The following is a 21505-nucleotide window of genomic DNA, read 5'->3' as shown; positions in this document are numbered from 1 at the left end:
GGACGGGGAAAGGGAGAGGGGTAACAACATGAAGAGAAGAGCTATTAATATCATCTTACTGATTATGGTGTCATTTATGGGAACTTACCTCACTTGGTGTGTTGTTATTGTTGCTGCTCAAGGAGGCTTAGATTCATATGACATACGATTACTTATGAACATTTGCATGTCCATTACTGTGGCCACTGGATTTGTCCAGCCGCTCCTCTACCTCCAAAAGACTGGGAAACTGACTTGTAATAAAGCTACATGAGCCTATGCACATGGTGAGCTTCACAGGATTATAATGGACAGGCATTCATGATAGTATGGCAGGTACACTGAAAATGCAAAAATCAAATGTTTGATAGTGTTGTCACCAAAGTGAACACTGGTTCTCTGTACTTGTCACATGGCAGACAATTCATTATTGTAATATTTTTGTTGGGTTGTATTTCTTTTATATTTGCCTTTTTCTTGAATTTGCATCTTTTTATTTTTTACTATTTATTATTCTGCCATTTTAGGAGACATTTTATAGTTGATCATTTTAATAAATTCTGTTGCTCCTGTAGCTATCTGTGTCTCTGTCTTCCTTGGGGTTATAAACAACTGCTCTCCACACAAGTGAATCTAAAACTAGGTGGCGTTGTTGCAACAATTTAGTTTGCAAACGTGGCCACTTGACATACTGGTTGTAAGACTGTTAATATATTCCCATGACAAGATCATCCATTTTGACTAGACATTTTTGTGGCTGCAGTGTTAACATTCCAACTTGAAAAATGTTTATTTTCATGTCAACATTATTAATTGCCAAAGGAAACAGACTTTCTATCCATTTTAATTCTATACTGAATTGTAAGTCTCTATCTTCTGTGGTGAATAATAAACTTCCTGTAAACCTCTCGTCTTAGTCACATAGATGGGGATGGGGCAGAATCCTCTCTAGTGTTCATACCAGTTAAGAACACATGAAGAAATAGCTGAATATGAGAATTAGTCTAGGCTGCAGTTTGCCCTCATTTTCCAAGCATGAGGAACTGCTCATGTCAACATCTGCCCTTATACCCATAAAACCATATGGATCAACAGCTCACCAACAAACATACTCATTAAACCATATGTCTGGGGTCCACTGTGACTGAGACTCGCTCAGAATTGGTCCAATCTTGAAAATCAGTCATGATGGTCAAATTTGTAGCTATAATCGAGGTAAAAATGTTGTAATCTGTCTCCAGTAATTTAGTATTTCAGTAGCTTAAGTTTTATATGCAATCAGAATTATGGCCCCAAATGGCAGTGAAAGGTAACTGTTAAATATGAAATTCAATATCCAGAAATCATGTGACGTGATGTTAAACTGAATACAGTATGTTCATGTTTAATAAAGGATAGTAAAGGGTTGATAGAGGAAAAAGATCAGTTCATGTGGGAAGAGAAGTGTCCATACCTGACACCAGAATTTAATTTGAGTAAATCGCGAGAATCTACTGTGTCTCAATTAGTGGGCCCCACTTTGTGATTTAGGCTGATAAGACAGCTGCATTTTTATATGAAAATCTTGCCTAATGTACCTTTAACTTATTGCAAAGCACCAAGTTTTGTTGTTTTTTTTCTCTAGGTCTGTTCTCTACCTCCCATTTCCCATCACAATACTCCATTACACTATATGTTTGTTGATAACAGAGGAAAAGAATGAGAAAATGCCCAGGCCAGGTCACCTCCACCCCACTGAGGTAGAAGATATAATCTGATGTATTGCCTGCTGTCACTTGATACTTATATTTAGCCTCTCACCACATCTTCCACTGTGTGGCTGTTATTACCTCCCACTAGATGGCACTGTTTCCCTGTCACTGCAAAACAAACATTCTCCTTTACTTTCTCATACTAGGCAGGTTTACAGTTGTTTCTAATCCATGTTCTTATCTTTTTATAACATCTTTTTTATTGCCCTTACTCTTGACCATATGCTTCTGATTTAAATCCAGATGACACAGGTAACAATTTAGATCCAAGGCTTAATTCTCAGGTATCTAGTGGGTTCATAATTTAATGCTTCTTTTACAGTCTGACCTCTTCACTCCTGTGGCCATTCAGTTTTTAAGCCCAACTTCTCAAGCCTTTCAGATATTAAGGTAGTGGCACTTCCTATGCGTATAGTAAAGAGGATAGACAAAATGTTGTGATGCCCGTCTTTATTGAAATCTACAAATCCTCATTATTCAGAGGTATAATATGACCCTGGTGTATTCCTATATATCCTAATATTTAATTTATCATATTAATTTAAATATCATTGTTAAACCAAAATCAGTTGACTGTAGGCATATCAGGTCAGACGAGAGCACAGTTGAGATTGGAAAGGGTTTTGCCTGTGCTCTTCACTTTATAGACCACCTCACATGGCAGACTCTTCTCCTCAGATCTCTTCCTGACCTTTGTGACTTTAAAGACCTCATAGGGAGGAATCAGGACTTCTCTCTCCGCCTCTCCGAGCTTGGAGTACAGCGAGACATCAGCTCCAGAGCAGGTGACGATCTCAAAGCAGGACTTGTCTCCAAATCTGCTAGCGCTGGGGTACCAACCCATGGAACTGGAGGTAAAAGAACCAAACCGAATCTCCTTGTTTAGAACATTTTCTCTGCCGAAGTAGCTGTTCACCCTACGGTAGCCGGTCAGACATTTTTCTGCCTCAGGTTTGCGAGCGTTGAGCGTTTGAACAGCGTCCGTCAGGAAAAAGTGGAGGGTGTGATACCTGAACGTGGTCTTGTACTTAGATTTCTGGGTTCGAACTGCATTATTGAACTCAAGGTACACTTTCGGCTTGTCGAGGGTATAAACATAAATAGCCATAACCCGTTCTTTTCCTAGTGCGGTGGAAGGCCTTTTCCCCTTTTTCTTCCATTTTTTGTTGTAGTATTTCTCTGCTTCGCCCCAGGCCTGTGTGAAATTTCTGTCTTTGTTTTTTTCATTCTCCAGGTATTCTTTTTTCACGCGGGTTTCCATTTTGTCCTTGCAGCCAGTGTACATATCGTCAACAGAGTTGGGAGCCATGTCCAGTGAAAGACGACCTCTTAACGCCGGTTCAGCAGCATTCTGCGAAAATGATACACAGAATAAGAACTAATAATCTTGCTTTGGGATAGCTTTACTTACAGATCATGAGCACCCTGAGAAACACTAACACTAAAAAGCCAGGACACACACACTACCTCTGCCATTCCTGTAGGGACTCCATAGGTCATGATGACAGCTGCCCAAACTGCCATCATTGCCATCTTCCACCAGTGTAGAAACCTGCACACATAAGACCTCTTTCAGTAAACAAGACCCCATTGATTACTTATGGAATCATTATTTGATTTTGAGTGAAATTATTTGTTGACTTATTCCAAAACTGCTCAGCAGTGTAAATAGGAGGCTTCTGTGAGTTATTGAAAGACTAAAACAATGACGTAAAACCTGTTTGGATGGATTGAAATGGGTTTTGATGACTGATCAATAAGTTATGGAAGGGTTTTCAGAATCTTTATCCCCTTCTTTAATACATCCAATCACATGCATTTCCCAGCTGAAAATGAGGTACTAGGCTTGACAAACAGGAATTTGAATCAGGCTAATTATTGTTTTGAAGAAACACAGGGAATGTTTTAGAGAGACATTAAGGGAAGAAATAAATAAAGAAGAAAAAGAGTTAAATGACTTGCTTTTATTCACTTACCACAGTTCACAAAAAACACTGTAATACTGTTGTGAGTTGTGGGATATCTGTTAGTTGTCCTGGAGCTAATGCTGGTCTGCCAACAGCTGTGGCTCATTCCAATCAGGGGCGGGACTAGGTTTTTAACAAGCTCTCCAGTTCATTCATTCAATTCATTTTGCTTTGATTGTCATGAATCATATGGGTTTGTATGCCTGGGACTAATGCAGGCAGGCAGTTGTCAATAGAACACACAAGCACAGATCCTGTACAGACCCACAGCGCGTGTGTTCAATACTATGCACTGAAGCACTGTGACACGGTTAAATTACCTAAATCCACTAATGTGACTTAAACCCCAAGAAGTTTGTAGGGCAGCAGAAGACGAGTTATCAGGTTACTGTTCCCCGTTATTAACACAGGAGTTTGGAGCAAACTGTGGAATGTTAAGTTTCACTTAACACTCCACTTTCTGTGGATTGAATTCAATGCTGCTGCTCTGCTGTCTGTGCGTCTCCAAATGACAGACATGACGTGCTTTGACATCAGGCGCATTAGAAATCGATTTAGATCACTTTCTATATACTGAGCAACTTTTGATTTTGTGCCTCTGTATGGGAAACACTGCATCATGCAGTCAAAGACGCCCTTTAGAGGCCATCTAACGAAGCGCATCATGTCACGAAGCGACAGATGACTGCCTGACCTGAATTTGCTTGTGATGCCCTCAGCTGCGCCATGGGAAAATACACCTAACAACAAAATGGACCCAGTGCACATCGGCAATGGCTGTTATTTAAACAGTGTTAAAGTGTAAAGCAACTACTAGTAATTGCTTAGCAACCACCTAGTAACACCTTAGCAACCACTTGTAATCACCTAGAAACCACATAGTAACACCATGGCACCTATCCACCAATCCGCACACTTTTCTTTTATGTTTATTTTTCTTACCTAAGAGTTCCTGGTAAGCAAAGACAAATTGCAGCACTATATTGTTACTAACTGAATTATTCCTTTCTGTTTCAGAAGTGCAAAGGACTGAGACAGTCTTTCAGCTATTTTAGAGGAAGAAGAGGAACGATGCTGTTTAATTCTGCGTGGGTCAGACCACACCAACCAGTCAGCTAGTGCCTCCTCCTCTTCTTCATCCAGTGAGCAGCGTCTCCTCCTCTTCAACCAACCAGTCAGCAATGCAGACAGACAACCAGTCAGCCAGTGTCTCATCCAACCTTCACCTCCAAAGCTTCCTGTTTCACAAATGTTTGTACTGACTGCTGTGATTTACCATTATCAGATTGTGTGACATATTTTGATAAATTTCAAGATATAAAATTACATTGACTTTTTTTTTAAAGATTTTAAAATCTAAAGTTTGGAGAAAGCGGTTGTAGTTCCAGTGTGTCGGCCAGGCCTCCAGCTCGTTAGAAAGTCAGTTACTGTAATCACATTACTTTTTCCTGTAACAAAGTAAGGCATTACTGTTCCAGTTTCAGTAATCACAGTACAGTTACTGATCTAACTGATCGGTCATTACTTGTGTTTCATTCTTCAGATTCTTCTGCTGGTATTGTGGCTTAGCTCAACAATATTTATCAGTCCAATGAATGCAAGTAAGCCAAGCACAATCGTTATAGGGTGTAACACAAAAGTAATGGAATGAGAAGAGTAACTAATTACTTTCCTCATCAAGTAATAAGTAAAGCAATTTATTGCTTTTGAGAAAAGTTACAAGTAATGTTTAATTTATAACTTTTTCCAGTAACAACCACAACACTGACAAGGAGTTGGGTTCCTCCACCATAACATTTTGAACTGAGTAGATGTTATTATTTAGTGTACTGATGCCTTTCTCCACGTGGTTTGGCAATTCTGTTGGCTATACTAGTAGTAGAAAAATAATAAAATGAATCAATGATTGTTCATTTTATACATTTCATCCAGAAGTGGTTTGCATTTTTTGGACCAGCAAGGCTTTGTGGACTCTAGCTCTGATAACCTCTGTTGAAAAGAGTCGCACCATGTCAGCTGGGTTCAACACCAAGAGTGGAAAAGTAAATTTGGTTAAAAATAGTTTGCTAGCAAAGTTCAAACCTCTTCCACAGTCCTGAGATCAGTTCAGATATCTAATGTAAAGACTCCTTCAGTAACTCACAGACCTCAGATCAGTTCAGACTGCAGCCTCCAGCAGGCCGGTGGTGAACAGAGATGGTGTAGAGGTAAGACTCTCCAATCTGTAGTCAGATGTGGGCCGGGAGCCTGGGACCCGATCCACCAGAGAGCAGCAGCGAGGAGAGACAAGGTGAGTCTTCAATAAGGTGCGTGCTGAAAACCTCAAAAAAAACATACTGGTATCCTACACCACCTGATACTTAAAGTCTTCAAAATAAACACAACAAACAAAATGAATCCAAAATAAAATTAAAAATATCCTACTATTCTGTACAACTCTTTGTATAACTGCAGTTAGAAATGGATCAAAGAGAGACCTATTAATGTCAATATGACAACATTAATGTCCTGTATCCCAAAAAAGTCAACTTTTAAGGAACTGAAAATATGGCTTACTTTCCCATTGACAACAAATTTGAATAGAATCAGAATGTCTGTATTTGCCCATTACTGCACAGGAGTCTGACGTGGTAACATTGCAATTTACATAGCACAGTACATAGTCACACACATGGTAAAGGGACAGCAGCACCTCATATACAGTATAGTACAATGGCTCTGTGCAAGACATATGATAAACAGTAGACTATATACACAATTTTACAAATATACAGTACATTGAACATTCAGTCACTATGCGCATTCAGACAGTATTGTTAAAAAATCGGTGATGGTATCATTGATAGTCTGTGGTAGAGATGATAGGAAATCTGTCTTTCCAATGTTTCATTTATGTAACAATCCAAATAAAATACCTTGGTCATTATTTCACTGATGATTTAACTGATGATAGAGATATCTATAGGCAGCGCTCCAAACTGTATGCTCAGGCCAACATGTTATGTCGTAAATTTCATATGTGCTCAGTTGATGTAAAATGTTCCCTGTCTTCTGTACACCGCTGTACACAGCACACCTACGGTAGCATGCAGAGGCTCATACTGGCCTATAATGATGCCATGCGGTTGCTTCTTTGTGTTCCCAGATATCATAGTGCTAGTCAGCTATATTTGTCCACTCTGGAGTTCCCACATGTCTGACAGTCATAAGGAATCTGATGCATAAATTTATGTGTCGCTTAGATGAGTCAGTGAACAGCATCATGGAAGGTCTAAGCAACCCTGTGAAGAGCTGTTTTCACTACTCATCTAGACTCAGGGAGCACTGGCGTAAAATTTAGTCTGTATTCTTTTTTGTATTGTATTGTATTGTATTGTATTTTACTGTTCTGAATAACAAACAATGACTTGTCATTTACTTTATTTCTTTTATTTATTTCTTTTCTTTTCTATGGACTAGTGATGGGAATTACGGCTCTTTGAAGGGAGCCGGATCTTATGGCTCCGTTCCTTTCCGAGAGCTGGTTCAAAAGAGCCGTTGAACGGCTCATCATTATTTTTTCTTTTTTTAGGGGGCAAGGGTTACTAGGTTTATATGCGAAATAATCACTAGGATAATGATAGGGTAAGATTTGGATCAGATTCAAACTAAGGCATCCCACCAATATAATTTCATTTCGCATGTGTGGACTAGGTTTAGCAGCACTAAATTACTCGTATTACCAGACCTAATGTCAATGATCTGCATTGTAAACATTACACAAGGTGACGCCATCTCCCTCTGCTTTGTCAGTGAATTTACTACTTTGAATTTACCCTCTGTATGAAATGTGTTATGTAAATAAAGTTGCCTTGCCTTGAATGCAATTCATGCAACACTTAATATTAGAAAACTTCTATTGGCACAATAAAAAAACAAGTCCAATGAATTTTTGTGCAAAACATATTTTAGTGCAAATCAGATAGATAATCTGGCACGTCAGGCTAAGTGGATTTAGGGCAGGCAGTGAAATTTGGGCACAACGATAAAAAGAACCGCTCTAATCTACAACTCGGTTCCCTTCGTTCGTACCAAAGAGCCGTTGAAAAGAATCGGATCGTTCGCGAATGTAACATCACTACTATGGACCATGAATGTGCAATAAAGATGAAATAAATAAAAATAAATTGGTTGGAATTTTTATGTACACCTACTACTACAGCATGAACTAACCAGAAAGATACATCGTTTTACAGAAATTTTTTTTTTTTTTTTTTTTGCACTTATTGATAAATAGCCGCACCTGATATGGAGAACTGGCTAAAAAGGTCAAAAGGTCATTGGTCATTTCATTGTGACTTTAAAACCTGCTGACATTCTTTCAATAGAAACACCACTAGATAAAGTGTCCCAGCCTTCAAAGACAGCAATAATTTCACCCTTGATTGATCCACTGCCATATTTTCCACATCCCTGCAGTAACTATGAGCAGCAGCAGTCCGCCCAGCACCGCAGCAACAAAACAGTTCTGCCTGAGTTTTATAAGGACTAAAGAGCTTACAATCAACAGAATAATGCATGCTGATGTAATCGCATAACTGAATGTAGGCCAGCCTCCTGAAACGTATCCGAAATATGATTGTTGATGTAATTTACAATTTAAATCGCTCCTTGGTATTTTGGTGCTCTGTAGCTTGTAGACCACGGTACACCACTGGTTATCTGTCAGGACATCTGTGATTCTGAAAGCCTCGTAGGGAGGAATCAGCACCTGTCCCTCTTGGTCTATGGCAGAGTAATATGTGACCTCAGCACCAAAACACGTATAGATCTCAAAGCAAGAAACGTCCCCAAAGAAACCGGATGCGTTCTTGCTCAAAGCCGTCAAGGTGAAAGCGCCGAAACGCATCTCTTTGTCGATGACATTCTGCTTAAAGTGTCTCCCGGTTCTGTGATAGGTGGTTCTGCAGGATGTCTGATTTCGCCGCAGAACTTGAATGGCATCGGTCAGGTAGAAGTAGAAATAGTGGAACTTAAATCCGTACGGCCTGTACTCGTGTTTCCCCGTTTTCACCGCTTTGCTGAACTCTTGTTGGATTTCTTTCACTTTAACATCTGTGTGCATGTATAGAACCGTGGCGTGGTCTTCTCCCAAGTCCTCGTGCGCAGGCTTCTTTGCTTTTTTTTCAACCAAGGCCCAAGCTATACTGAACATTCTGTTGACGTGCCACTCGAAAACGCCAAGCTCGTCGATCATAGCTGCTGCTTCAGATCGGCAGCCGTCGTACATGTCGTCAATGGAATCAGTTGCCATGTCCAGAGGCAATGCGACAATCTCACTCCTCTGCAATTAGAGGCAGGAAGCAACACAGTATTAGGTGATTGAGCAGAATCAAGTCTTGCAAATATTATGGAAATCTCTTTGCAATTTCAATATAATCAATTAGGGTATTGTGTGTGTGTGTGTGTGTGTGTGTGTGTGTGTGTTTGGTGGTGCATCCTTTACAACGGATGCCATGTTCTGCTTAAGACTCATTTTCAATTCTTCATTAAGATGGACTTTCTATTTGGTCAGTACTGTATCATGTACATTAAATCAATGCTGCTCCACATACAAATAACAAGTATACATCTTATGATATTTTTGATGCATTCAAAACAACGAACTGTCCTCCCACCTGCACGGGTTGCTCATGCCACCACAGTATGAGAAATGGGTCTCGATACAGTACGAGCGCCACCACCACCAACACACAGACGGTTGCCCAGTTTCTCAATGGTATCTTCTTATACATTGGTCTCTTGCTGAGCTTCATATCTGAATAGCATAAAATAGGATAATTTACATCTCAGAATTAAATATGGCTCGGTAACGCAAGTTAAGAAAAACATCACGCTAATATTCTCCAACTATTTGCATTGTACTGCTGTCCATCACACTTTAAATCTGCAGGTAGGAGTGCCAACCTATTGGCTACAATAGGTTAAATAAATGCATACATAAACAGCATCCAATACTCACACTCTTTTTCCCCCCTGTAAACACTCATACAGTCCACCAACAATGTATTAATTCTGATATTTTTAGCTTACCTTTCTAGTGCCAGGTGCTTTCAACAGGAGCATTATATTCCTTAGAGGTGACAAGTCACAAACAGGGACATGTTGAGAGTGCTGCTGTTCTGTCTTTTGCCTGCAAGCAAATTCCAACCAGTATTCAACTCACAGGATTTACCGGTACAACCACACAGCACAGGCATTCCTCACCTTTGGTCAAAGCTCAAGCTATGAGATGGCTCAACGGCAAAGTTAGTGTGGATCTTATAATGCATGAGACATTTAAAAAATATTGACTGATAAGAAACCACAAGCTCTCGTGCCATATCCTCTTTTGCTGTGTGTGTGTGTGTTTGTGTGTGTGTGTGTGTGTGAGACAGAGAGAGAGGAGGGCAAACATACCGCCATCTGTAAATGAAAGCTTTGTCATGCTGTCATTTCACTGTTGGCATTTGAATTAAGAGGGAGGAACTATGTGTGGTCACACTGGTAAATCCTGTTTGGCAGAGACGCTTGCAAACTACGCAACAGAAAGTCATCTTGAGTACACACACACACACACACACACACACACACACACACACACACACACACACACAGTAAATGACAGATTAAAACAGAAGAAATCTTCACTTCTGAAAAGAGGCTTTCTCTGACAAAAAGGAGAAACATCCTCCTGGCATGGAACATATCTTATAGCGATCATAGTGCTGCATATGACCTGGTAAGTTAAATAAAGCAACCCAAAAATATACAATTATTTTCAAAACTGCTAAACTACACATGCAGGACTGTAATGTTTTACCAGACTGTACTACTATCATTCCATGTCATTTTCCTACCTATTCTAATTTGGATTTACAGTACAGTTAGTCAATAACCAGAACAACTTTAACCTGGGTTAGGGTTTGTTTACATTTGTTTACATTTACATCAACCAACAGTTTGATGTGCTATCACAAATTTAACAGGGAGAATCATTTTCTAAAACTGTAATTATTAATTTGACGACATTGTGGTACATATTTGTTGCACAGCCCATCTCCTCTGTTTCAGATGCGGTATGCCTTGCTGGGAGAGGCAAACACGGCAGAAGAAAACATGTGCCATTACCTCTCTTGTTCTTCTGGTGGGATCGCTGGTGTTCAGTGTCATATTTCTAACATTTAGCTGGCATGATACCGCTGAAAAGGTATTTAACACTACAGAACCTTTCAAATTGGGAAAAAAAAAAAATAAGAAAATAAGAAAATTTCTCTTTCTTGAGCTTTTGATTGACCAGGTAAACAGTAAAGGTTTATGGCTTTTAATAAAATAAAATCATGTTCCAGGTGGACTAACTCATCTTATTGAAAAGGAGTCATATTCTGATCAGAAACTACACTATCTAACACAGCGGTTCTCAACCTTTTCATATCAAGGACCCCTAATTTAGTCCACATTAGGGCCACAGACCCCCATTTGATGAGATTTTGTCTCTCGGACCCAAATCTGAGAATATTTTTATTGTCAGATATGATTTTGTCCAGAATTCCATGACTATCTGTACTGTAGGCAGTGAGATAACAGTGAAACTATGATCAAAATAGTCATTCTAAAATGACAAAATAATGAAGTTTAACAATTCATCAATTTACTGGGGACCCCCTGGAATGCCCTCAAGGACCCCTGGTGGTCCCCGGACCCCATGTTGAGAACCACTGATCTAACAGACATACACTGAATGCACCAAATTTTAGGGACACATACTGTTTTCATGAAGTACACTGATGAGGTGAATTCAGGTAAAAGGCATCATCCCTTATTGATTTCCCTTATTAAATCTCTACCAATCACAAAGTAGGAGATGTAGATAAAGAGAAGCAGGCGAGTTACAGAAGGATTCTGGAGCTTTGAAACAACTGTGGATTGTGCAAAACAGGCTGCAGCTCATATCAGGAAGATGTCCCTAATGTTTTGTACATTCAGTGTGTATCGCCATCTACTGGAGAAACTGTGTCTTCTTGTTTCAGAATGATATTCAAGACATGACCCATGACCCCGGTGACAGCATGTATGACGACTGCAGATCCAAACCAACAGTTGTGGCTGATAAACAAATGATGCAGAAGTGGGATAGTATAAACTTAAGTCAATCCTGGGATGATGCAGAGCAAAAAGCTAAGGAGCCTGCACACACGTACATGAGCAAAAAACATTCGATTGCTATATACATGTACACAAATGCCACACTACTCCCTGTCAGCCAAGACTACAAGACTGAGGCCAGACCAGGAGAAAGAACTGTTGCTACGGAAACATTCGATCACCGCTCCCTTTACTTTTACCTGAGTGAAGCCATTCAGATTCTGAAACATAGTCAAGTGTCATGTCTTAATGCATACTACAGAACAGAGGCGTTTTTAAATCTGAACATCTCTAACAAACAGATGCGCTTCAGCACCTTCATATTAAGCTCTCTCAACCGGAGTATAAACTCTTTGAGAAACGTTTGTTGTTTTGAGATTTACACATGTTTCGGTGCTGAGATAACACAGTACTCAGCCTTGCAACAAGACGGCCAGGTGCTGATTCCTCCCTATGAGGTTTTCACTGTCACCGGCATTCAGACAGATGCACAGCGGTGTAAAGTAGCCTACAGACTGAGGAGTAATCTGAACTGTGTTTACGATAGAGGGAGCGATACGTTGCATCCGATATCTGCATCACCAATGGATTCGTTTTGGCCTATTATCATCATCAGTAGTATCATTGTTGCCTCTTTGCTGCTGCTCTTTGTCATTGTGAAGGTGTTAGGAAAGTGCAAGCAAATTGCTGTTTACAGTGTTTCACCCATACACAATGACACTTATAGTTCTGGAGTTGTGATTTAGAGGGTAGGGTTTAGGTGTAATAGAGTGTTATAAGTTCAAAGCATATCAAAGCATATACAGCTTTCAATTTTTTTTTTTTTTTAATTTAAATGAAAAGGGGGGAAAAAAAGGAAAAACATTACATACTAGCAATGTATCCTATTTTTTGGCGATTTCATCACTTTCCAGCTGATAATATTGTAGCTACATTCTATGGTCAATGTATTACCTCTGCTCCCTATTTTTGACTAATCAACTTGCCATATTGTAGTATGGTGCTCTGGTAATGAATACATAACTTTACTAGTTGGTCATTAAATTACTCTCCAGTGACAAAGGCTAGATGTTCAGGTCAACTACAGATTATGGACAAATCCAATGAGACCCGAAACGCCGAACAGCACTTTGTAAAGTAGTAATAATTTCCTGCTATGCTGTTGATTTACCAACCCACCTACTGTAGATGGAGATGCAGATCAAGGTGATTTTTTATCTCAATTTACAATTTACAATTTCCCATTTGGCAGACGCTTTTATCCAAAGCGACGTACATATGAGATTTTAATACAACACAAGCAAGGTTCTAGTCAGGAGAGAACAACAAGAATAAGTGCCATAAAGCTAAGTTCTGGTCCAACAAGACATACAGTAGGTGCTACGAGGCAGCGCATAGAGAGGCATAGAGGCAGATAAAGAGTTTTTGTTTTTTTGGGGGTTTTTATGTTTGGATTGCACAGTCCATCAGGTGAGATGGTGTTCACTAAAGAGCTGGGTCTTTAGCATTTTCTTAAAGATTGAGAGGGACTCTGTGGATCGAATGGAGTTTGGTAACTCCTTCCACCACCGAGGAACCACAGAAGAAGAGTCTGGATAGAGACTTAGGGCCTTGTTGTGGTGGCAGCACCAGGCGCCGCTCCTTGGCAGAGCGTAGTGAGCGGGAGGGAGCGTAGACCTGAATGAGGGAGTTCAGGTAGGTCGGAGCTGTTTTGGTTGCTGCTTTGTAGGCGAACATCAAGGACTTGAACTTGATGCGGGCAGCAACTGGGAGCCAGTGGAGGGATATGAACAGCGGAGTGACATGTGCTCTTTTGGGACGCGCCGCCGCGTTCTGGATCATCTGCAGAGGTTTGAGCGTACATGCTGGGAGCCCTGCCAGTAAGGAGTTGCAGTAGTCAAGGAGTCATATTACAAGCGCCTGTACTAGTTGTGCTGCATGCTCAGATAGGTAGGGTCTGATCTTCCTGATGTTGTACAGGGCAAATCGGCATGACCGAGCAACAGAAGCCACATGCTCCTTAAAGGTTAGTTGGTCATCAATCATGACACCCAAGTCACCCCAATCTCCGAATTACACCCCAATCTCTGAATTAAAATGTTTAATTGAGCAATTGCCCTGATATTGTCATTGTTGTGAATATAATTAGTATTGCAGGGATAGATTCTGTGTTAAGTGAACTAACTCTATCAGTATCAGTCAGAATAAAAGAAATAGGACTTCCTGTCACAGTTTTCAAAATAAATCGCTTATTGATGTATACATGTCATTTTTGAATAATACAAAATACCAAGGTGAAAATAAAGAATATATATGAGGAGGAATATGTAGTTGCCTGCGAACAAATATACATGCAAATTATTTTTTTCCTCTGTACACTCAAAATATTTTTTTTTTTACAAAAGTGACACATTTTAGGCTTTCATTTGAAGGCTTATAATGGCTATATGTGGCTGTGGCTGTGTTAGTAAGTTGAAAGAATTGTTATGGAAATGTGGTGAGAGATAAGAAACAGCAAAACCTCCATGTTAAATTGTTAAATCTATCTGTAAATCTGCCTCACTGTAGGAGTTTGTACATCGCCATGGGTGCATTGGTAAGAATGTTACCTGTTTAAGTCATTTAAATCAGGAGAGACAAGGTTTACAAATTCAAAGCTTTATTGATTAACCTTTGGCGTAGACTCAATTTGCCCAATTATGGGGAACAACCCTGTAATTGGTCAGGAACAATAAACCCCCCCGTCCCACCCCTTGGCTTGGCACATCTCCGCACTGGGTTTCTGGCTTTCGGTGGGGATACAGGAGCAGCTGATTGGGGTAAATAAAGATCACATTGATGAGAGAGAAGGTGTGGGGAGGTTTAAACTTAATTGATTGGGTAGTGCAAATCAAGAGGGCGTTGCCTTCTCTAATTTGCTGATTTACTGATTGGACAATAGAAGGAAGAGGGAAAATTTGGAGCCAAAAGGCGTAGCCTAACTGATTTAAGCAGGAGTAGTGCATGAAAGGACAGAGGAGACAGATTTAAGAAGGAATTCCTGATTGAACTCACGCTAAGCTCCATTTATTCACCACAGTGCGCACACACGTGTATTGAGCAATGGAGAATGGCAAGATGAGGCTGTCTAGGAACAGAAGCAGAAACAAACAGTATAGTAAACAATATAACATACAATAGGTGCTGAGGATGTACCTCTGGACAGCGACTTGCATGAAGAACGTCAGACTCCTGCAGCATGTGATGATCTATGCCTGACACTAATGGTAAGATCTAAAATAATTTCCCTTTATTAAAATTTTGATTCACTTGCACTTAACCACATTAGCGTTATCAACTGAAGTAAAATAGACATATAGCCAAGTAATCAGATTTATCTCCCTCTATTATATATTTTCCCCTGTCCAAATGTTGTAAATGTAAGTTATCTGGAAAGAACGGACAAACGACCGTGTTCAATTATTTTCTTTTATTTAGAACAAGATCATATGCATGCCAGGCCCATCTGATGCTCTGTGCACCCGCCGTCTCCCACGCACACAGGTGGTCTTTCATGCAGTCCTAAAATAAAAAATAGGAGGAGATCTTGAAATGTCTGCAAATCATGTGAAAAAGAAAAACTAGGACAGCACTCCAAATTGACTTTTTATTTGCCACACGGACGGGTCGGGCAAGACGTCCTTCTTCAGCGTGTGTATTGGCAATTTCACAATCCATAGACACAGGTGGGGTTAATTATAGATGTGCACAACTGGCACAACAGGTCTATCCCAGCAGGGGGAGTCACAATCACATGATGTAGGTTACTAAAGCATGAAAGAATTTATACAAAATAAATAGAAGATAAAAAACAAAAGATAAAAAACAAAAAACAACACAAATTGCGTTCACTTCATAAGAAACAAATGAAATCTCCTCATTCAACCCACTGGGAATGAGGGTACCAAGGGAGTATATCCAATACGCCTCCCTCTGAAGAAGGATTCTGTCCCTGTTGCTACCTCTCCGTGGCATATTCACTGTCTCAATGCCTATGTAATGTAGTTCACTCAAGCTGTGGTTATGACTATTAAAATGCCTAGCCGCCAATGATTTATCATCATGATTACGAATAGAACATTTACGTTCACAGATCCTGGTTTTTAACTCTCGTTTTGTTTTCCCAACATAATATAAATTACATGGGCATTTTAACAGGTAAACCACATATCTAGTGTTACATGCGATTCTGCCTCTAACCTTGATGTCAACACCAGACTTCGGATGGGTGAATTGATTACCCTTAATCATAGAATAACAGTGTATACAATTATGAGGAAAAGGAAAATTTCCACTAGGGATCTGAGACAGAAAGTGAGTGGGCCTCTTAGGCAAATCTGACTTCATCACGTAAGTTGGAAGACCTCTTATAAAAATATCTAGGCGGAGTTTGAAATGCACTTGCAATTTGAGAGTCACTTTCCAATATGTGCCAATATCTACTCACTACTTGTTTAACTGACTTAGATATAGGACTATAGGTAGACACCAGTGCAAGACCCTGAGAAGAGGTATCTCTGGAACTAGGTTTGAGTAGATCAGATCGCTGAACTTGGCGTACCTTATTAAGATGATTGTCCAGTAATGCATCCCCATATCCCCTCACTTTAAAACTATCACAAAGATCTTTAGCATGTGACTCAAAAGAAGCATCAGAATTATAAATGCATTTAATCCTCAGTAATTGACTATACGGTAGACTTCATGTGCACAAAGATAGCAGACAGTCTGGCAAGCATAAATGAATTGTTAAATGCTCGTGGCAATACACTCTAAACTTGCCTTTGTCTCGCTTGAGTGTTTGTTCCATCTCCAAATAACCTGGTAATAATTAGCGTTTTTTGTTTTCTCTTTGTGTTGAGTGCATTTATACTGTGTAACCCGCAGGGGTATTTTTGAGTTTTTATGGGGCTCAGGAATAATAAATTACATACTACCTTATTTTGAAAAAGCCAAGAGTGCTCCCTTGCCATTTTTTTTTCCTGTGATTTTTTTTTTAAAATAAATTTTGGCAGTGTAACACCCTCATTCATTGCAATATTGTGCAAAACACAACCTGCTAAAATGATCTGACATGCCTTTTCTGGAGTGTAGAGCAGCTTTCCACCAGCTGTGTCGAGGCACATCCACCTGGCTTTCAGAACTGCAATTATGCGCTCTATATCACAGCACGGGTGCATGTATGACGCAAGTTATAAGAGCACTCCTGTCTGGTCTGTGGATTGACTAGAGGTGCCATGAGCCAGGGAGCCAAACCATAACCTTGATCACCCGGAGACAATGGTACATTTCAGTTGAATGAAAATAGTCAGTTTGAATGGTGAAAATTAATAGATGACAAATCACTTACCAATAAGCCACCCATCTCCATGCGCACCTTGTGCAAGACATGTCCCAACTGTACTGTTTTGTAGCACAAATGAGTCGTGCGCTCCCCCAGGCCATCGAGCAACAACATTCAGCAGGTTGTATTTTGCATCTGATGTGACTTGGACGTGGATGGAGTGATACTGCTTGCGATTGAGGAAGGGGAATGGGTCAGGGGAAGGCGCTTTAATACGCACATGGGTACAGTCTATTGCTCCGATGATGTTGGGTAGTCCAGTGATGGCATGAAAGTCCCTCTTAATTTGTAGTTGATCGACGGCGGTGTATGGGAATATGATGTACCTGGGTGATAGTCTGATGAGGCCTTTGATGAGATCGAGGGGAGCGCACGACTGACTAGAAGACTGGGACACACCGATCTGTCCCCTATCTCCCTTTGGAAAGTTCCTGTGGCCAGGAATCCGATGGTAGTGAGTATTTGGAGATGTGGTGGAACTGGGCTGGATCGGGAGAGAGAGAGAAAATTCTACATACCAGAAAAATGGTGAATGCTGTTCTCTTAAATTCTCTAAATCGCTCGTACGAGTGATTTAAGAAAGAATCTGTTTGTATGAGTGGTTCTTACATGAGGCCCAATGAGTGTGAAGACAATGGCATCACTGCTTGATCCCAAATTGAGACCACTGAACAGGTCGAGGCAGGAGGAGGGGGAAGTCGCCCTGCTTGTTCGCCAAATGCAAGAGATGAATGAAGAAATTAAGATTTTTTTGGGATGTCGCTGAGTAGATTTGATTTAGTACATCGCTGGCGCCCGTTCATTGCACTCCAGTCTACTCACCCTGCTCCCATTGATGTCATCCAGAGGTTAGCGATCACCATCATTTTTGGCATTTTGGTGGCGTGGTGGAGGGTCCTTGGTTGTCCACTTGAATTTGAGCCCAATAAAGTGGTGCACGTTATGAAGGCCTGCATTGTTCTTCACAACTTCCTGGCCTACGTTGATGAAGGCAACACTCCAGCCACCAGATGCATCCCTGCAAATTTCACAGACTCCTACGACACTTCAGGGATGCCTCAGCCAGGAGAGTGGAGAAGAGTGGTGGCCGGGCACACAAATCTTCTGGACCCTCTGGACCCTCTGGACCCTCATCATGTCACGGTCCCAGCCTAGCCCTAGTGTTTTCCTGGTGTTTTCCTTCTACTTCCCAGTCTTGTCATCCTCCAGACACCCACCAGATGTCCTTAGACTTTCCCTCCTCCTGCACACACACACACCTGTCTTCCATCAGCCCATTAGCCCTGTTACTTTGTTCCCCCTTCACCTGTCTGCTTTCAGCCAATCAGCTTTCGGACTCTTTCCCATCCAGCCAGCTGTTCTCTATTCTCGTTAGTCCCAGTGTGTATATATTGTTTGTGTTTCCCTGGAGTGGTTGTCAGTTCGTCTGTTGTATTTCGCATGTTTCCTGCTTTGTTACCAGCTCTGTTTCCCCATGTTTTTCCATTTGATCTCACAACGGGAATATGACACTGTTCAACATAACAGACAACAGAGGTTGAAACATTTCAGTTTAATGGGTTTTATATTCAAATCAACAAATTCAAAATCAACACTTAAATGCAAAGTAAAAAAATTAAGAATCCAAATTCAAGGGTCCAGTATTCAAGAATTTCACACTGAATTATAAGTGTTTAGTTTTAAAATGTATTAGGATTCAAAAAAGAAAAAAAGCAAGTGTCCAGTATTGAAGAGTGTTGTGTGCGAAATATGTGTAACAATTTAGTAACAGTAACAACTGTGCTTATTCTTTGAACTCCTGCTCCATCTCAAATAGCAGTTTGTGAACATGGAACGTTGCCTGAGTACTTTTATTAGTCATGGGCACAGTCCTCCACCCAGTCACCATACAAATCCTCATCATATAGTACAGCGAGCAACCAGCAGGAGGAGCACAATTACTGTTTAAAGCCTACGAGTGCCTGCACATCTTCCTGTGTGGTATGTGCAAGATGAAAGCAAGACGTGTAGGAGAGGGGTGGACCTCTAGCTCACTGACTTGACTTTAGGGACGAGTCTCAGCTGAGAGATCATCAAAGCAGAACAATTCATTTGCACACACACTTAACAGAACTATGCCCTCTTCCAGTGGCTGTTTGAATAGGTTAAACATTATTGAAATAATATTTAGAGGTGCACCGTCTCAAACAGTCAGGTGAATGCTTATGCAAACCAGGGCCACAGCAAAAACTGTCGCATGAGAATGAACCCTCATCCTCATCTGGCATCTGAATGATGATGGCATCCTCATCTGGCATGATAACAGCACTGGCTTGAACTGCAATTTTGTGAAGCAACGCTGTGACGACCACAAGGGGAGTCCAGCACATCTCTTGTCTAAGGGCCCCTAGGGGTTAAAATCTATATTTGACTTTGATTTGTCTTACAATGTTACTGTGGCACACCAAACGACACAAGCAGGGCTAATGGTTGTGTGCTTACATGGTTTGTGTATAAGGAAAGGAACTGGCTCAAAATACTGTATATCGTATATCATTCTTGGGCACAAGTGGACTTAGAAAAGGAAATGCTCATCAGCACAAATGATGAGCAAAGAGTGGATAATCACTTCTCACACACCTGTAGGCCATTGAGTATTCCCTTGAGTATCCCCAGTGACACTCAACCATTGCTGGCACATATACTCATATGAGGAGTTTCATTCCAAAAGGAGACATCAATGTTATAATTTCTATAATCTACAGTATTTCTGCTTTATTAGATACACAGTGGACATGTTTTAGAGACCCATCCACTCCCTTTAATGTCCTGTTAAGCTCCAAAATGAAAGCCTCCCTTCCAACTGTGAAATTGTCTTGCATCTGCACAATCCCCAATCACCCAGTCATTCCTGTCTGCCGGCAGTTGGAATGGTATTTAATTTTTCTATGATGAAATTGTCTACTCATCCGATGCCTTTACATTTTTCATGGATGCTGGGGGTTTGTTTTTGTTTTTTTTAATCAAGCCAGTGGCTATCATTCATCTTCATTATTTGAGATATATTCCATAGTTGGTGCTTGCCATATGTGGAGCCACTTATGGACTCATAAATACATGCAACACATAATTTCATCATCAGAGCCAATCACATCCGCAGGCACTTCAACGTTCCAGCTGATTCTTCATACATCAGACCCGATCATTCTGCAATATTGTCCACCCAAAGATCTCTCCAGCCATAATGACTGGCAAGTGAATCATGCATGTGGTGGCAGTGATTTTAAAACACAATCTACTCTTCTTTCACTGCTTCACGCTTTTATAACACCTGTCAGCACAGGTTTGAGTTTAAGCTGGCCTCAATGTACCAGCGTCCAGTATTACTAAACTGTCCTCCATCTACCAGCACTCAGTATTATTAAGATGGGTTTCTTCTATCAACACTAGCCTATTGATCGTAGTCCACCGCAAAAAAATTCATTTGAGCATCCGGGTGGTTGGGAGTATACCTATTATGTTATCGTGCTACTCACGGAATGGGAATGCTGTCTTTCCAGTCGCTGTCATTCCAGTTGCTTCGTCCCACGGCTCTAGAGGGATTCCCCAGGAGGGCATCCTAATTCATACATCCATTCACAGATGCCTGACTTCACCAATTGCACCTTGGAGCTGAAGTTTGTTTTGCCTTTCAAATAAAATTTTCATTCCAGCATTCAACTTAGTCTCTCCTGATTGACGCTGCTTTTTTTTTCCACTCACACCCAAACAAGCACAGTGTTTTTTGGAAGATGTTCTGGTGCCATACTGTGGCAACAGAACATGACCTATGGATAGTTTATGGTGGAAAGCAAATTTTATAAACCTTAATGCCATGTTTAATCAAAGCCATCAACAATTAGGCTGTACAATATTTCACAGGCCTATGCCATAATACCTTCTAAATATAATATGTTCTAAACAACTGATTTCATGTCCATTGCAATGCTTGAACTTGGGAGATGATTCTGAGAGGATAATAGCGATGGTTTTATGATTTAACACTTAATTTCATCCACATCAAACCTTTAATCAACATAAGCTAACTAACTAGCTTGTTATGAAGCATTAAATAGCTAACTGGCTAGATAGCAGATGTTAAATATCGATAATTAAGTGGTAGACTGGCAGCAGTAATCTGGGGGCCAGGACCATTCTGTATGAATACTCACCTTGCATGAACTTACAACATCAAATTCTCCAACAGCAAAATTTACATATGTTTATAATCAAGAATTGGCTGC

The 21505-nt window shown here is 40.5% G+C and overlaps 3 protein-coding genes across 6 annotated transcripts; 1 reads left to right on the top strand and 2 right to left on the bottom strand.

Moving 5' to 3' along the window:
* Positions 1 to 2230: 2230 nt before the first annotated feature.
* LOC139664997 (ecto-ADP-ribosyltransferase 5-like) lies at positions 2231 to 3263 on the bottom strand. Of its 2 annotated transcripts, none has more exons than XM_071543932.1 (2): positions 3193 to 3263; positions 2231 to 3058 (listed from the first exon to the last, which is right to left on the bottom strand). In XM_071543932.1, exons 1-2 carry the CDS (start codon positions 3261 to 3263, stop codon positions 2320 to 2322), a joined length of 810 nt encoding a protein of 269 aa, XP_071400033.1. In that variant the 3' UTR covers positions 2231 to 2319. The 2 variants fall into 2 exon arrangements, with proteins under 2 accessions (XP_071400033.1, XP_071400032.1); XM_071543931.1 differs by having other exon boundaries at positions 2231 to 3081; positions 3198 to 3263.
* Positions 3264 to 5413: 2150 nt separating this feature from the next.
* On the bottom strand, positions 5414 to 10148 carry LOC139664996 (GPI-linked NAD(P)(+)--arginine ADP-ribosyltransferase 1-like). 3 transcript variants are annotated; one of them, XM_071543928.1, is made up of 4 exons: positions 10136 to 10148; positions 9770 to 9869; positions 9355 to 9494; positions 5414 to 9020 (listed from the first exon to the last, which is right to left on the bottom strand). In XM_071543928.1, exons 3-4 carry the CDS (start codon positions 9490 to 9492, stop codon positions 8112 to 8114), a joined length of 1047 nt encoding a protein of 348 aa, XP_071400029.1. In that variant the 5' UTR covers positions 9493 to 9494; positions 9770 to 9869; positions 10136 to 10148; the 3' UTR covers positions 5414 to 8111. The 3 variants fall into 3 exon arrangements, with proteins under 3 accessions (XP_071400029.1, XP_071400030.1, XP_071400031.1); XM_071543929.1 differs by lacking the exon at positions 10136 to 10148 and having other exon boundaries at positions 9770 to 9977; XM_071543930.1 differs by lacking the exons at positions 9355 to 9494; positions 10136 to 10148 and having other exon boundaries at positions 9770 to 9977.
* Positions 10149 to 10328: 180 nt separating this feature from the next.
* On the top strand, positions 10329 to 14172 carry LOC139664999 (ecto-ADP-ribosyltransferase 5-like). The gene is made up of 3 exons (XM_071543933.1): positions 10329 to 10457; positions 10790 to 10925; positions 11746 to 14172. The coding sequence occupies exons 2-3, from the start codon at positions 10797 to 10799 to the stop codon at positions 12604 to 12606; spliced, it is 990 nt and encodes a 329-aa protein (XP_071400034.1). The 5' UTR covers positions 10329 to 10457; positions 10790 to 10796; the 3' UTR covers positions 12607 to 14172.
* Positions 14173 to 21505: the final 7333 nt, after the last annotated feature.

Source organism: Centroberyx affinis, unplaced genomic scaffold, assembly GCF_046629955.1.
Source record: "Centroberyx affinis isolate AG114_WGS23_722 - 3 ecotype Tasmania unplaced genomic scaffold, CSIRO-AGI_Caff_v1 ptg004412l_1, whole genome shotgun sequence".
Lineage (NCBI taxonomy): Eukaryota > Metazoa > Chordata > Actinopteri > Beryciformes > Berycidae > Centroberyx > Centroberyx affinis.
This window is presented reverse-complemented; position numbering and strand designations above follow the sequence as displayed.

What these genes read in the sequence shown, in the direction of transcription:
- LOC139664997 (XM_071543931.1), bottom strand. Translation starts at nt 3,263, where the DNA reads ATGGCAATGATGGCAGTTTGGGCAGCTGTCATCATGACCTATGGAGTC. An exon ending in TCCCTACAGGAATGGCAGAG is followed by an intron (nt 3,082 to 3,197) that starts GTAGTGTGTGTG and finishes TCATTTTCGCAG; the next exon opens with AATGCTGCTGAACCGGCGTT.
- LOC139664996 (XM_071543928.1), bottom strand. Translation starts at nt 9,492, where the DNA reads ATGAAGCTCAGCAAGAGACCAATGTATAAGAAGATACCATTGAGAAAC. An exon ending in GGCATGAGCAACCCGTGCAG is followed by an intron (nt 9,021 to 9,354) that starts GTGGGAGGACAG and finishes CTCTAATTGCAG; the next exon opens with AGGAGTGAGATTGTCGCATT.
- LOC139664999 (XM_071543933.1), top strand. Translation starts at nt 10,797, where the DNA reads ATGCCTTGCTGGGAGAGGCAAACACGGCAGAAGAAAACATGTGCCATT. An exon ending in GGCATGATACCGCTGAAAAG is followed by an intron (nt 10,926 to 11,745) that starts GTATTTAACACT and finishes TTCTTGTTTCAG; the next exon opens with AATGATATTCAAGACATGAC.